Here is a 16190-nt window from a genome sequence, read left to right on the forward strand (position 1 = left end):
GTGCTTGGGTAAAAGATCTTCCCTGTTACCCAATGATGAGCAGGTGTGCGCGTGCCTACATACACCTGCACGCACACTCACATACTGCTGTGCACACTGCCCACCTACTCACACACGACACACACTTTTCCAGGACAGGTAGGGAGGATTTTGGAAGTACCTTGAGCAATTCCTAGAACACCCTAGCTGGGGTGGTGCTTTACAGTTTGCAGAGGCATTCCTCCTGAACCATCTTGTTGGAGCCTCGCAGCACCACCCACTCTCCCATCTGACCAATGAGGTGTCAAGGCAAAGAGCTGTGAACCTATTAAGCTTGGAGAACTTGAGGCTTGTCCAAAGCTAGGTGGCTAAGATGCAGCAGACCCTGACCCAGAACTCAGGTCTCTGACCTCAATCCTAGGCCCTGACATGAGAACCTGGGGACTGGAACAAGGTCAAAAGTTTTCTCTTTAGGAACTTTACCAGTGTCTCTGGCCAGTGGCTGTCCCAACTTCTAGAAGACCCACTCTTCAGGCATGCCAGGCCTCAGAGATGCCTGCTCCTCCTCTGCTGGCTGATATTGAAGTCCTTGGACATGTTCAAGAACAGGGTAGGGCTGGGCGTGGCTCAGTGGTAGAGTACTTGCCTAGCATGCATGAGCCCTGGGTTCCATCCCCAGTGAAGGAGGAGGAGGAGAAGGAGGGGTAGGAGGAGGAGGAGGAGGGGTAGGAGGAGGGGTATGAGGAGGAGGGGTAGGAGGAGGGGTATGAGGAGGAGGGGTAGGAGGAGGAGGGGTAGGAGGAGGAGGGGTAGGAGGAGGGGGAAAAGGAGGAGGGGTATGAAGAGAGGTATGAGGAGGGGTATGAGGAGGGGGAGGAGCAGGGGAAGGAGGAGGGGGAGGAGGAGGGAACAAAAGACGTACTCAGCTGTGTGACACAATTCTACTAGTAGCCCAACGATAAAGACCTTTTGGCCAAAGGGGTACATGTGGCAAGGAGACCCTGTGATCTTAATAACTAGTTTGTCCTGACTAAAGCCACAAGAGCAATGGTGGGGTCAGTGGCTGGTTCGTGTCCCTCCAACCACACCCTACTACAGATGCACCACTGCACAGACCCGGCTGGGCTGCACCGGCCCTGAGCAACCCTGCTCTGCCCCCAGCACTCCCGAGAGGAGCTTAGGGCCATAAGCAAATGTGGAAGAAACTAGGAGCTTTCCCAAGGACCCTCTCCAGGTGGGCTCCCAAGGACAGTCATCCCACAGAGCTCAGTGCTCAGCAAGCCCTGATGGTATGGAGACCGACAGAGGTCAGTCAGAAACAGCATCTGGACCTGCTCCATTGAAAAAAGTATTTAGCCTAGTGGGCAGGTGGCCTGGGTGAGAGGTCTCAGTGGGTGCTTTCCTCCTTGGGCCTCTGCCTGATCTGCAGGACCACTGTGGGAAAACCACCTTGAACCATTAGCTAATGCCCCCAAGTCTCCCCCACGCGCTGTCATGCACCATTGGTGGCTGCCAGGTGACTTTAGGGGATTTAAGAACATGGCAATAACTAACACTGAAGCTCTTTGCCTTTCCATTTTGAAAACCACAAAGAGAAAGCCGGGTTGGGAGCCAGTATGTTTCCTTAGTACTTGCCAACCTCCCTTTCTGAGCAAAACAAACCACAATTTTCTCTCAGGCAAACCTACCTTGCTAGAATTAAATAATGTTCTGTTTCTTCCTATTAATTATTATTATTTGTTGTTAAGGTCATGGTTAGCCTTCCTTTATGGCAAAGGATTCTAGTTTTCTCTTTTTAAATTTTTTTTTTCCTTTGAGTTAATGATCTAGTTTCCTTTCAAAATAAATGCAATGAAATTTAAAAATAATTCCTTGAAAAACAGGTAAATAACAGTTGATATGATGGTTTGAGGGAAATTGTGCCATCAGAGTTCAAATACCCTCTATTCAAGGAAACACGATGGCTCACAGTGGCAAAGGAAGTGTGGGTAGGAGTTGGGTTAAAGAGCTGAGGAACTGGGTTCCAGTCTAGCTGTGCAGCCTTGGGCAATCAGCTTACCTCTCTGAGCCTCCATCTCCCCAACTACAGACAGCCCTACTGTAAAGCTACTGGCATCGGCAATCTATAACCAGCCCTTGCTGAAGTCACAGCCTCTTGTTGGCCTATCTTAGCCCTGTCTTTGTGTCCTTCCAGGCCCCGCCCTGGGGTGTAGGGTGGGGGTGGGAGGGGAGGAGCCCCTGCTGCATCTCTCCCCACACCCCGCCTCCTGATACAATTTTGTTTTTCAGCTGAGTTTGCGCTCCTGGGGCAGGCAGGCCTCGCAGAGACTTGCCAGGGCCCTGGGGGAGAAAGCGGAGCCTCACCCTAGCAAAGGGTGGGGATGGCCCTCCCACCCACTTGGGAAATGCTGCTGCATTTGTCTCACTGGGGCCCAGTCACAAAAGAAAAATTCCCAAAGCAGCAAAGAACCATCAGAAGATTCCCCCAACACCTCCCCACCATGCCCCCACTTTGTTTCAATGACCCTTCTTGCTGTCCCCTGCTTTTTTGACATTGAACTTTCCCAGCAAGGCAGAGACCCCACTCCCCTTTCTCCCCAACCCCTGTCTTCCTGGCTCCCTCTCCCCTCAGGCGTCACATCGACCTCAAGTCCACAGGGACTCAGTTCTGCCAAATCTACCTGTGAGCACAAGGCGAGCCCCTGCTCTGTTCCAAAGCTTAATTTCCTGGCAAATCACACTGGGAAAAGGACAGCTGGTTCCCTACTGATCTCACACAGACAGAAGGATCAGGTGGGGACATGAGGGTATGAGTACTCTGTGTAGATTCAGAATGCTCCACTAGCTCAAGGGATCATCCCAAGGACATGAGAGCTAACTGGGAGAATGCAGTGGGACCCAGGTTGCGTCACAGCCCGTACCTTTTACAACCCAGACCACAGGGCCCCTGTCCCCAAATCTCCAAGATTCCTGGCACTGCACTTGGGGGAGACAGGTTGGGGACACCTGGGCCGACCCCTTCATTTACAGAGGAAAGAGGCCTGCAGCCTGTGCCGCAGGAGTTAGCTGTTAATCATATCCTCTCATGTGCTGTCGTTTCATCTGTTCGGTGTTATTAACTATATTATAAGGACTCTAAAGACTTGTTAGTTGTGTCATTTTTTGCCCTCTGTAAAAGGGACCCCCAAACAAGACTCCACTGATTTCTTCTGGAGTGAAATAAAGAAACTTACAATTATCCTTGATTCTTCAAATCTTCCCTCTAAAGTTTCAGAGCCTACACTTGAAATATGTGACAGTGGTGGGGTAAGGGTGGTAATGGGATTGGAGGGAAGAGAGCACTGGTCAAGTTTTCCAGAAACTTTCTTTTGCAGGAGACAACACTATCCCATATTCTCTGTAGCCAGAGAATTAACCTGTCTCCCAGAACCTGGTCAGAACGGAAGCGACTGAGCCCCAGGTGTTTCAATCTAAGTATGAGTTTGCCCTGCCCGGCCGGAAGGTCAGAGCTCTACCCAAGTGGACAAGTTTCTGTCACCTCAGTGGAGAGTGCCATTCCTTCCTGCGATCCTTCTGAGAATGCCTGTGACTGTGTCCTGGGCTGTCTATGCCGGATACTTCCCACAAGCCATGCCGCTATCATACTGAATCCATTGGCAGTGACATCTCTCCCTGAACAATCTGCCAAATTGCCTGGCCTTCCTCCCCCTCCCCCACAAGGGACAACACACCCAGGACAGGGATCCTGGGTTCTGGCTCCTCCTCAGGGCAAGAACAGGGGGGAGAGCAGCCCACTTGCTCAGCTCTGGGGCACATCCTGCATTCTGGGGCCTTTGGGATGGGCCACCGGAGACCAGGGAGGCTGGAAAGACCTCTAGAGGTGGCTCTTTGTTAGCAGCTACCCTCCTCTGGATGATGCCCATTCTTGTGAACAGTCAGAAAGGTACCCCAGGCCCAGGAGCGCTCCTCCTCCACCCTCCATCCCTTGGTCGGCTAGCTCCCTTCTCCTTTACTTTCACTTCCAGTTCAAAGTTCAGTTGTCCCAGTTTCCTCCATCTGGAGGAGCCCCTCCAGGGAGAGCACCATTTGCACATGATCACCAGAACACATACTCCTCTTTGTAGGCCCCCAGTGCTGAGGCCGAGTGGGGGCATCCCCCTTCTCTCCCTTAAGGAAGGACGGAGTATGATGTCAGAGCTGCATGTGACGATACACCTGAGCCCAGGAGGAAGAGGGTCCCATCAGACACCCAGGGGTAGTGATGGGGTATGGGCCCCTGGACCAGGTTTTCCTTCTCTCTACTCAACAGGCTTCCCTGGCTTACCCAGTCTTCAGTCAGGAGAAGAGGCCTCAAGTCACACTTGCTTTTCCCATGGAGGGCAAAGCAGGCACAGAAAGGACGCTCCCGAGTTTGTCCCCAATCCTAAGAATGTCAGAAACTTCTCAGGGTTTATAAAGCCTGTGGCCTATAAAGGACAGCCCATGTCCACGGGACCCTCCAGACGTAGATCTTTGCTACACAGCTTAAATCTAGGGAGTTGTCCCCATAGCAGTGATTTGTCTGTGAAAACATACCACACGCTCGGCCACCGCCTTCCACAGGGAGGGGCGCCCCGGGAGCCTCCCTGTCAACTCTCTCACTTACCTCCATTCTCTCTCTGAGGCACATTCTGTCCCTTGGCAAGTAGGATCATTGCCTTTTCTTGTTGGGTGAGAGCCTAGGGCCCTTGTGGGACCCTCCTATCTCCTAGGGCTGGGTGGGAGTGAGTCACGAGCTGGCAACAGGGACACTGAGTTGGCAAACACATCAATCACTCCCTCGTGGAGCAGGATCCATGCCTGCATGGGAGCAGGAGGCTGTGGTCTAGTCTCTCTTCCTCTCACCTGGACTTTTCAAGAAAAGACAGAGGCCCAGCAAGTACTGTCAAAGGAGGCCAGCTCACACACCTGGAAAGTGGTGCTCAGAGTTAGGAAGGGGCGGGGTAAGGGAGCAGAGGAGAGGGTTGAGTCTCAGTTTTAATTCAGGGTAGTTACTCAGCAGAGCTATTTGCTGTGCCTCAGTTTCCCTCTCTGTAAAGCTAAAGTAAATGCAGTCCTACTCTCTCCCCCCTTGTAAGGGCTAATTAACTGGGGCCTGGAGATGCTCACATGAAAGCAGAGAGGAACTGCAAAGCCTTCATCCATCTGGAGGCCTGAAGCAGAAAGCTGGGCTGGAGGAGGTGACACTGCTTCTGACCCTGGAGAGACCACGGGCTTGGCTTTGAGGCCCTGCAGCTACTGAGTCAGCTCTCAAGCCACACTAAACCCTTAATGAGTCTTTAGCTCAGATCTACTCCAACTGTCTTGCTCCATTGTTGAGAAAACCAAAGCCTAGAGGGGCGAAGGCTCAGTTTGTCTGAGACTGGAATCCAGGTCTCCCACTGACGATCCGATGTCATGTCTATGACTCTCTTACTTCCCTTTGAGATAGGAACTTTCAGCCATTTCACAGGTGGGCAGGCTGAGGCTCAGCCAGATTAGGAACTTGACTAGAGTCACACAGCTTGTTAAGGGGAAGAACCAGGACTAGAATCTAAAATTCTTGGCCAAAGTCCAGAGCTCATTGGGCACAGACTCCTCCGTTAGCTTTGGATTGGTAAGAATACTCTCGTTCTGTTGCTTCTAGGACAAGGGTCCTGCCATGTTTCCTTCTGGAAGTCCCTCTGCAGTACTTGACCCATGACTCTGAATGTGGACAATCAATCAACATGGCTAACTCTGACCAAGGGTAGGCCACCAACCTGGAGAGCACTGTGTTTGATTTTTTATACCCTACTGAAGCCTCACAGAACCATAGTTCCCTCATCTGTAATAAGACTCAAGAAGGTTGCTTTGAGTCTAGGGTGGATAAGATCAGATCTCCTCATGGTAAGAGTCTCTAGCATGTTGTATAAGACCCTGTCATAATGGAACCATCAAATAGCAACATCAATTAGGCAAAGGTCTGGGGAAAAAGATCTAGTACAAATAATTCTCTCTTGATAATATTCCTGGAGTTTCTCACTCTTAAGCACATCGGGCTGGATTGAACCGAGCATGACTGAGTGATTTAATATGGCGGTCACCATGGTGTGCCATGTTCTAGACCTCCTGGCTTCTTTCCTCTAAGGTTTAGATCATAGGAAGGATGGTTCAGTCCAATCCACAACCAAAGAATATTTTACTTGATAGGACTCCCAGAAGAACTGAATGCTCAAGATGAGCCTCTTAGTTTGAAAAAAAGAAAAACCCTTTAGTACGAGAGTTGGTAGAAAGGGGGATTGCTATCTTAATCTCACAGGCATGCCCTGGGAATCAAGATAATCCAATTGAATCAGCCTCATTAGGGACCAATCCATGTGATAGAAACCTATTTTTCAGTTTTGGAATAGAAGGCTGTGCCTTCCACTGGAGATTCTCACTCTTAAGCATGCCAGGCTGGATTGAACTGAGTGTGGTTGAGTGATTTAACATGGTGCTCACCATCATATGTTGCACCGTGGCTATCGCTCTCTATTCCCCTCATCCCGATCTTAGCTGACTCAGAGGAAGGTATTCAAATGACCCATTATAAGGACAACTAAGATGGACCAAAGCCTCCATTTTCTCAACAGAAATGGATGTGACCTAAAGTAATTATGCTTGGGTCCCTAGCATAGGACAAAAGTACCTAAAGCAGCCTTGCTTTTATCCTCTAGGGTTACCAGACTCTAGCTCTCTCTAGCAGCACAAGATGTAGAATTATATTTGAATTTTGAATAAACAACAAATAACTTTTCAGTATAATTATATCCCAAATATTGTACTTTGGTATACTTTACCTGGAAATCTTACTTTGGCTTATAGCCAAGGGAACCCAGCTTGAATCTAGGAGGGAAAAATCATGACCATGCCCTGTTTCTCGTGTTGGACCTAGGGTGTCCTCCAAGGACAGTAGAGTGGTTGGAAAGCAGGGAGGGGAGGAATGAAGGAATTTGAATTCTGGGTCTCTTGCAAGTCCCTAGAACGTGGGTGTAGTGTTAAAGTGTGGAGATTGTGAAAACCCATAAAATGGTCATCACAGAGATTGCAAATGTTTGGGGTAACATAACCAAACTCCATCAGGTTGGGAGTTAGAGGTCAGGGATCCTGGCTGTACCATTAGGCAGATGTGTGACCTTTGGGAGTAGTTTGTCCTCTTTGGGTCTGAGTTTCCTCACTGCAAAATGTAAACCCTGTAGGGACTCTAATATCTGTGAGTCCCGTTCTGAGAACCAGAGCCTTGGAGCTGATTCTGTCCATCTGAGAAACCAGGCAGTGGGGCTACCAACGGCCCCATCTTTTGCCCCAACTGGCCAGCTCCCTCCAATCCCTGAGGACTGCAGGATTCTGGGGCTCCCACACTGTTCTCTAGCAGATCCTGGTCTCTGAAGGAGGAGGCTGGAGTGGCCAGAAGTCAAGGACGGTCTGTGCCGATTAATTTCTCTGGACTAGTCTTTTCCTTAATCCTCTCCATGCTTTTTGTATGTCAGACTTTGTTTTAAGCCTTACAAGACTCTCTATAGTCAATTGCTAAATCTATGGTATAGGTGATTGATCATAGTTTATAAACAGTAGGATTTTTTTAATTAAAAGGCTATTGCTGACAGAATATAAAGCAAAACTCTAAGGTAATACTTCATATATTTAAATAAAATATCTGCTCACTGGTGACAAAAATTTGTTATTTGAGGATGGTTTCCATATTTGGAACTGGAGCCAAATTTGAGGAATGAAGTCCTTAAAGTGGGTAATATTTTCTGGTCAAACACAGGTCATGACAATAAAGAAATGAGACTGGTTCTTGTATGGCTCTTCAAATATGTACACTACAGACAGCTCTATTTTAAAATGTTTAAGCCAGGAATGGTGTTTTGAGCTTGTAAAACCCAACTACTTGGGGTGTGGGGATGGGAGAGGCTGAGGCAGGAGAATTGCTTGAGTCCAGGAACCAGGAGGCCTGCCTGGGAAACACTGTGAGATCCCATCTCAAAAAAAGAAAAAGAAAAGAATAAAAAGTAAAACTGTTTGGAGGTTCTAGAAACATCTTGAGATTTTGAGCAGGGACAGTATTAGTGGAATATTCGAGTTCAGCAACGAATACCTGCATTCTCTTTGTTGACCTCGGTGCTTATCCCAACGTGAGGAGAAGTTCAATGGGGACAAAGCCAGAGTCTTTTCAATTGTCTCTGCAGTGTGCTTCAGTTCCTGCCATGCCTCAGCCATTGCTCAATAGCATTTGGCTGACTGAGTGAATATAAAGTGTCTGCAGGAAATGGTCCCTCTTCAGCTCTCAGAAGACATGCTGACGACGCTGTGCAGGGGAACCACACCCTCCTCCCCACGCTCCCTGCCTTCACCTGCCATATTGGTTTCACTAGAGGGTGGGAAATAAAATATTCCATGCCAGGTGTACCTTCCATGGGAAAATCCCACAGGCATGGGATTATCTCACGCCACAGATCTCTATGACCATTTTTTCCCCACTCTTCTTCTCCCTAAATCTGGACCCCCCCATTTGGTTTTGCCCAGTGCTCAACTGATTATATGTCTGGCTCCAATATCAATTATTCCACTTCCTCTGCTTGGCCCCCTCCCTCTGCCAAATCCTCGTGTGTGCTCAGCTCTTCCCTGTTCCCATAGCCTCTCCTGAACTGAGAGGAGACGGGACGTGCCTCAGCAGCTACCCTGTCATGAGTCATGTCTGCCATCCTGCCAGCAAACGAGTGAGGAGGGTGGGGCCTGAGGGTGCGGGGAAGGAAAGAGATTTTCACTGGTTGTCAGAAAATGGGCACAGGGAGGGGTGGGAGCATTAAAGTCAGCAAGACAGCTGAGGATTGAGTTAATTAACCAGAAGCAAAGCACTCAACATAAGCCACATGAGGATGGATTTCAGAAACACCTCCTCCCAAAGAGTTCTTCTACAGATTTCCATGGCTACACTGTCCATTGGATAACACAGTTATTGTGGTATGATATCAACCTGCAAGGAAAGCAGACACTTCTACTTTACGGATGAGAAAACTAATGCCCAGAGTGGTCCCAAGAGTGAGAGAACCAGGGTAGAATGTGACACTTCTAAGCTCTGACCTGGTGACATCCTGTATGTAAGGACACATAACATCTTCAGTGTCAGCATGATTACTCACTTGGATTGCGGGTCCAGCAACCTGTCTTCTTTGGGTTTCACCTAATCCCTTTACCTACATTACTAAGACAATTTCTCAGGGTCTTTCTGGCCATCACCCTTTGTGTCAAAGCCCTTTCACATCTGTGCTTGATCTGCCAGCTTCCTGGGTTCAGTCATCCCTATTGTATTCATGTTGTCTTAAGAGGGTTGGCTGACATCAAGAATCATGGATAGCACTTGTGTGTGTTTTTGTTTAACTTTGGACAAAGACTTGTAGGCAAGCGCAAAAAGTAAATCCTCTTTTGCAACCCAGAGCTCATTGTTCAGTATGAGTTTTGATACATGTAAGCAGGAATACTGTACCTAAGAGAGCTTAAAGTGATGGGATATTGATAAATGAAAAGGTTGGTTCTAAGTCTAAGAAGTTAATAAAAAGCACAGGTCATAAGAATCTCAGCTTTGTTGATTAAATGTTCCAATTTTCATATTGTGATAAAGGAGGAAGGATTTTAAAAAGAAATCATGGAAAAACTGCAGCAAATTTAATTCTCTTATTTTTAGTGCCCAACAAATACGTGAAAAATACACAGTCACTAAATATTAGTCCCAAAAGAACTGAATCAACAGGGCTGGGGTTGTGGCTCAGTGGTAGAGTGTTCACCTAGCACCTGCGGGGCCTTGGGTTCGATCCTCAGCACCACATAAAAAACAAATAAAATAAAGGTATTGTGTCCAACTACAACTAAAAAATTAAAAAAAGAATTGAATCAAACCAATGACAAAAGAACACCACATTCATAAACCACCCACCTCCTTCCTAGCCCCTGACCCAGGATCTTTGACAATCAGGAGTGGCATCTGCGAGCAACAGGAGTGGAAGAAAATGCTACTGATCCAGAGCCCCAAGAAGACAGAGCCCCGGAAGTGACTTTCACCGCTATCTCCACAATGTGTCACAAAATAATCCCCAAGAACAAGGCACACTAAAATTCAGATCAGTGAAAATAAATGAAACTCATAGAATTTGGGGACTGGGAGAATTTCAGAGTGCCTGGCACCCCTGATTTTAGAGTAGAAGAAAACTGTATTGGTTTGTACAATTATATCAAAAGCGCCTACTATAGTGCTTGGCACAGAGTTCCCCTCAGTAAATATATATTCAGTAAATGGTCAGATGGGTAAAGTGGGTTGAAATCATATAGGAAGAGAGAGACTGAATCAGGATTAAAGGATCTAGAATAATCTCTAGCCATATGAATTTTTAAAGAATTGTTGTAATCTGTTTTTTTTTTTTTTAATGCACACTAGTTCATTTAATCCTGACAATACTCCCAAGTAGAATTTGTAATGTCTGCTTTACCTGAACTCGAGGCCAGAGGATGAAGTAACTTACTCAAAGTCACAAGCTTAGTGAGTGACAGCTCAAATGTTAGCCCAAGTTTGTCTGACTTAAAACTCAAGCAAGGATTCACTCCAGCACCTACCCCTTTTTGCAGGAGTTGCTGCAGTGGACATGCTCTTTTGACCTCAGAGGACCTTCTAGAGTCCCTCCTTGGCCATCAGAACATACTAAAGAAGGAACACTTTTCAGGATTTTCCTAGAAACAGCTAAACAGGTCTATAAATTGGCCTTAAGAATTCAAACTTCTCTCAAATACATGATTGAATCAAACATATAGGAAAATTGATTTTTAAATGCTCTCTTCTTTATGTTTTGTCTAAAATGTTCATTCAGATATAACCTACCAGCCAAAGGTGAGACTACATGCTGAACCAGCTACCAAAGAACTGCAGAACTGATGACCCCTGACCCACTAGCCAAGACCTATATCACTATTTCTTAGCAAGCAGTGCAGGCCTTCTCCACCTGGAACCCCAAATAATCCCCCCAAACATTCCAGGTCCTTTTGAATGGAAGCAGTCCCTTACCGGATAGCCCCACGAGCCATTTCCTGCCTGGAACTTGGAGTAGTAGCTGCTCCGGCTGGTGGTCCCATAGTTGTTATAGTTGTCAGTCAAGCCATCGTACATGGAACCTGGAGAGCAAAAGAAGGGGGTTACCACAGGGATGGCAATAATGTTCCCCCATCCTCCTAGGGCATCCCCGGCATCCAGGTCTCCCACTCCCATGGAGGAGATTGATCTGAATTCCTGAAGGAGGAGGGTGGGCAATCTCCATCTCCCTCCACAGCCAGGGCCAAGGGAAAGGCCACCATAGACTGTTGCAGGGACAATGCAACAGAGAGTTTCAGTTGACCTATTTTGGAGAGTCTAATAGCTTCCCTGTGGCTTGAGGCTGGTTGACACATACAAGTCAGGAGGTGGCCCAGAGGGTCTTGAAGCACTGCTATTCCAGTCCAGGGAATCATGACTCTGTATTCCGCAAAGATCAACTTCTCACTTGGGGAAGGCAGGCAGGATCTCGACATTACAGGTCCAGAGCCCCAAGGTCAAAGCCACAGAGCGGCGAAGGCTGATGAGAGTCTGGATTCAAACCTAAGCCCAGCCCCAACAGATGACCAGGTTACCTTCCGCCTCTTCCTTCATTTCCGAGGCTCTCCAACTGAAGAGGGAGAAGCGATCAACCTCAAAGGACCGGTGAGGATTAATTAATGTTTTCACAGTGTTTGGAGACCCACAAATGACAGGCTCCAAGGGAAGACAGAGTGTCATTAGGGTTATTAGGGGTAAAGTGGCTTTGAATCACAAAAAGCAGAACTAGATTTTGGGTTCCTGGTGGGACCCCCCCCTTCCCCCTTTCACCAGATTGGCATGGGGGCTCTGAGGGACATCCCCAACTCTGCAGGACTCTCCTGCTAACTCCATTTCCCTTGCTAACTCTGCCTTCCCTCCTGGGTTACAACCATTGACTCTCATGGGTCTCAAGACTCACCTCCTCTGGGAAGCTCATTCTGATCAGCCTCTGAACACATACTGTCCTGACTTCTGTATCCATCACTGCCCGTTCCCTCAGATACCCTGGGAGTTCCATGAGGGTCAAGCCATGGACCCAAGGCCCAGACTTCTAGAGCAGGTTTTGCTGTACACTCTTGTTAAATGTGGCCTCTGGGAATGAAGGTAAGAGGGATCCAACAAGAGCCTCCTGGCAGGAATGTGCACAATTTTTTTCCCTAAAGCCATTGTCACACTCCCTATTTGAAACCCTGTCTAGGGGGAAGAGGGCTTGGTTGGTGGTGTCCCCTGGCCTATCAGCCCCTCCTCTTCTGCCATACCCACTGAGACTTCAAGAGTTTTCCCAGCAACTGGATGGTCTGAGCTGAGGTCAATGGGAATATCAGAGGCGCAGCATTGGAAAGAGGCCAGCATCTCTTCTTGGGGATACCTCCTCTGTCCAGTGCCATATGCCCATACATAGGTCACAAAAGAGGGCACTTCCCTTAACTCCCATTCCCTATCATAGAAGACCGATGAACATTAAGGCTATTGGGCTGTGGCAGTCACAACTTGCCCTGGACTAGAGACAAGACTTATTGAAATCAATCCCATCTGGCACTTAGGCAAGTGACATGCTTTCTCTGGATCTTAGCTTCCTCTTCTGTAAAAAGAGGGTGTTGGCTTCTCTGCACCCCAAAGGCCCCATAGAGCTCCAGTATTGCATGGTTGTATTATTATAGTGACACAAGTTCAATGGCATTCAGAAGGGCTGGACTTCTCCTGAGACAAAGCTCAGCTTTCAAGGAAGAAGAACAAACATCTAAAGCTAACCATCGCCTCCTTTGCCACCTGCCTCAAGGTTCTTCCAGAGAACCCTATGCCTGAAATCCTCGACGGCCCAGGTCCAGCCCCCACTACTGAGGACCTTCCCATTTGAGCAAGCCCTGGGACTCTGCCATGGCCCACTGGGCCCTGACTTACTCCAAACCGCTGATAATGCAGCCAGCTAGCTTCTCACCCTCTCTGCAGCTGCTTCTCTGGGAAGACTGGAGGAGTCTTGTGGGATCAGTCACCCAGAACTAGTTAGTTCACAGAGAAGAGGGTGCAGCCAGGCACACACAGTCAGGGCTCTAGGGAGCTGATAGCCAGGTCCCTGCCTCCCCTCTGTCCAGCCCACTATTACCCCTGCTAAGGCTTGGCAGGCCAGAGTCTGCCTGGTTCTCACCTTATGAGAGGTATTTCTCTCCAAAGGGCAGGCATGGGTCAGCCAGCTGCTTCCAGATGGAAAATCTGGGGTGGTGACAGATGGGTTCTATGGAGCCCCAGGGGGGACTCCGACTTGGAGAGGCATCCCCCAAAGGTTCCCACTGGGGCCTCCGCCCTTGATCAGCTCGACGGGACTTTCCCTCCAGGTCTTCAGATGAAGCGCCTCCTCCTCCCACACCTGCCCCGCTGCCCTCTCACATGTTCTTCTCTGTACAAAGGTGGGGAGCTCAGATGCTATGGAGGGAGGGGGTGGACACATGTATGTAGAAGCAGGGGTGGGATGCTCTATAGTGCCCCAAACCAGTGACCATGTCCCAGCCATAAGTCTGTTCTGGTGACAAGAAGTGTGGGCTGTAACTTTTACTTGGTTGGACCAAGGCCTCTGGAACCTTCCAGAAAGTTGCTAAAGTTATCTTTCAAAACTTGTCTGCAACCGGGGACTGCTTGGCTCCCTGTGAGAGCAAGGCTGCCATCACACCAGCCAGTCCTACCTCTCTGGCATAAGGCAGCTGCACTTACAGCAATGGCGTCAAGGGAGGGGGGAGTCCAGAGATGCCACACACCTGAAGTCACACCAGCAGTGTGCTAGATAACTGAGTGGTCAGGTGGCAGGTGAGCTCTGTCTATAAGAGACCTACTCATGCAGAAAAGCTGTTTCCCCTGCTCCTGACCCCTGGGTTATGGCTGGTAAGCAATGTCCTCTAAAAGCCAAGTTCAACAGCAAGAACATGGGACTTCTCAATGAGGTCAATGTTGTTAATCCCTTCTCCACCCAGTTTCCCCACTTCTACAGACTCACTCTGGGAAGCCTTTCCTGACTAATGATACCTCCATCTCTGTCTTCTGTCTATACCAGTCTTTACCAACAGGTACTTTGGGCACTTTCCAAAGCAAGAATCATATTTCTACTTTCCTGAGGATCTGGGGTACAGGGCACTGCTCCAGCAGGGACTGGATCTAACTGGTGCAAGCTGGCAGTTTCTGTTGACCAATTCTTCTCCCCTGCCCAGCCCTGTGGTGAAGGTCTCCGATACCTGGTGCCTAGATGCTCAGCGTCTCCATTTAATGCCAAATGGGATCAGGGTCTCTGAATTCTATTCAACCAGGGCTTCCTCCACCCAGGAGGTTTCCAATGGGTGGCATAAAATGGGACAAGACAGGAGCTGTGTGCAGTTTCAGACAACCAAAGCCACTCCCTAGAGTAGGATTCTTGGTTCTAGGAGAGGTAAAGAGAGATGGTCCTTGCTCCCAGGTCACTCCACAGAATCACCACCATCCTCTCAGCCAATCACATGCCTTCCTACTCTTCTCTCCAAACAGGTGCGTTGACCATGAGCAAAAAGATGGTGGCTTCACAGTGAAGCTGGCAGCCAGCCCAACTTCCATGTCATCCCCAGAAGGCATTTGCCCACCCATAGAACCCCAAGGTCAACATACAAATACCTCTGAGCATCTATTGCTTTCCTTAACATACAAGCAATTGGGGTTGGTCTGTCCAGAGAGCTTGTCTTGTTTTATGCCAATATGAAGTTTCAATGTGCAAAACTGAGTCAGAAAATCTACCACTTGGAAGATCAATTTCTGCATGCAACTTCCCCTGGGTGCCTTGGACAAGGTCCGGCTGATTATCTCTTATGCCCATAGAGGTAACCCAAACTTTCTCACCTACAAAAACCTTTGAAAATGGAGGCAGCTCCCTGTTAGGATACATGGAATTGTCTCACCCATGGGGACAGGCAAACCATTGCAGGGTGACTCATCCTCTTCTACCTCCAGGCTTTCAAGTAGGTCACACCCACTGCACCTGAAACATTCTTTCTCTCCTTCTTAGCCAATCCCTCTCCTTGTATTCAAAACCTTGAACAAAATTCAGCTAAGAAAGGTGACCCCACCCAGCCCCGAGCACTCCAAGCCCTCTAGTATAACCACTGCTTACTCTGTGGGTCCCTTGGGGTGTTGTGCTGTATACCCTCTGTGTGTGTGTGTGTGTGTACTCATGTGTGTGTCCTATGTAGCCTTCCTCCAGAAAGCAGGGTCTGGGTGTCCCCCATTCAAACTAGGATCTTCTACATCAACTAGATCCACCTTTCTCCATCCCAGGACCAGGGCTCTCAGAACACTGGCCTGCCTGACCAACAGGCAGTCCCCAGGGGAAGAAGGCACCTAGAAGCCCCTCTGCTCTTCCCTTCTCCCAAATCTATCCCCTTTGCTGGGCAAGGGACATGTCACAGGTCAGCTTCTCCAGAGGTTTATCTCTGCTGCTTCTGTCTCCTATGTAAGGCTGAGGTCTCTTTTGGCTCCTTCTGCATTGGAATCAAGCCCAGCTATCCCTCAGCATGAAGAGCTTGAGAAAGAAGCCCATCATCTTTCAGCATTGAAAACGGCTTTAGTTCATTCTCTAAAATCTCCTCCACCCATTCTGTCCAGGGCGAGGCCCATAGCAAGGGGACTTTAAATGAGGAAACAAGAATTGTCAGGAAGACACTTCTGAGACAACATCCCTCAGAGATGTTCAGGAGCGGGTAGGACAATCAGGCCACATGTCTCAACAGGAAGAGTGGCCGGCCATCTCCTGGCCCTCTACCTGGCTCCTGGGAGCACTGAGGACTGCTCTTCCCACTCTGGAGCTTCCAGGAGCCTGAGGAGGCGAGGAGTTCAGTACAACCTCACCAGGCACTCTGGTGTGGTTCTCGGCCTTTACCTGGGCACATGCACAGAATAGAAATGCTGAAACAAATTGGGTGCTCTCTCCTTTCCCTCACCAGCACATGTGACTCCCCAGGATTCTGCTGGGACGTGTCAAGCCCAGCTCTGTCGGAATCTGGGGCTCTTTCTGATAATCCAAGCATGGCCACCACCAAACCCAAGGACTAGGTGGAGCATG

General features: G+C 48.7%; 1 protein-coding gene and 1 non-coding gene across 2 annotated transcripts in view; one reads left to right on the plus strand and one right to left on the minus strand.

Moving 5' to 3' along the window:
* Positions 1-16190, minus strand: part of Pkp1 (plakophilin 1) — a 45173-nt gene that overhangs the window by 23758 nt on the left and 5225 nt on the right. Inside the window, exon 2 of the mRNA XM_027945708.2 lies at positions 11075-11181. Within this exon, the coding sequence (XP_027801509.1) occupies positions 11075-11181 (107 nt within the window). The remainder of the gene's footprint in view (positions 1-11074; positions 11182-16190) is intronic.
* LOC114100872 (small nucleolar RNA SNORA40) lies at positions 9378-9504 on the plus strand. Its single transcript, XR_003584158.1, has one exon. It is a non-coding gene; the product is annotated as a small nucleolar RNA SNORA40 (small nucleolar RNA).

Source organism: Marmota flaviventris, chromosome 12 (genome assembly GCF_047511675.1).
Source record: "Marmota flaviventris isolate mMarFla1 chromosome 12, mMarFla1.hap1, whole genome shotgun sequence".
Taxonomy (NCBI): Eukaryota; Metazoa; Chordata; class Mammalia; order Rodentia; family Sciuridae; genus Marmota; species Marmota flaviventris.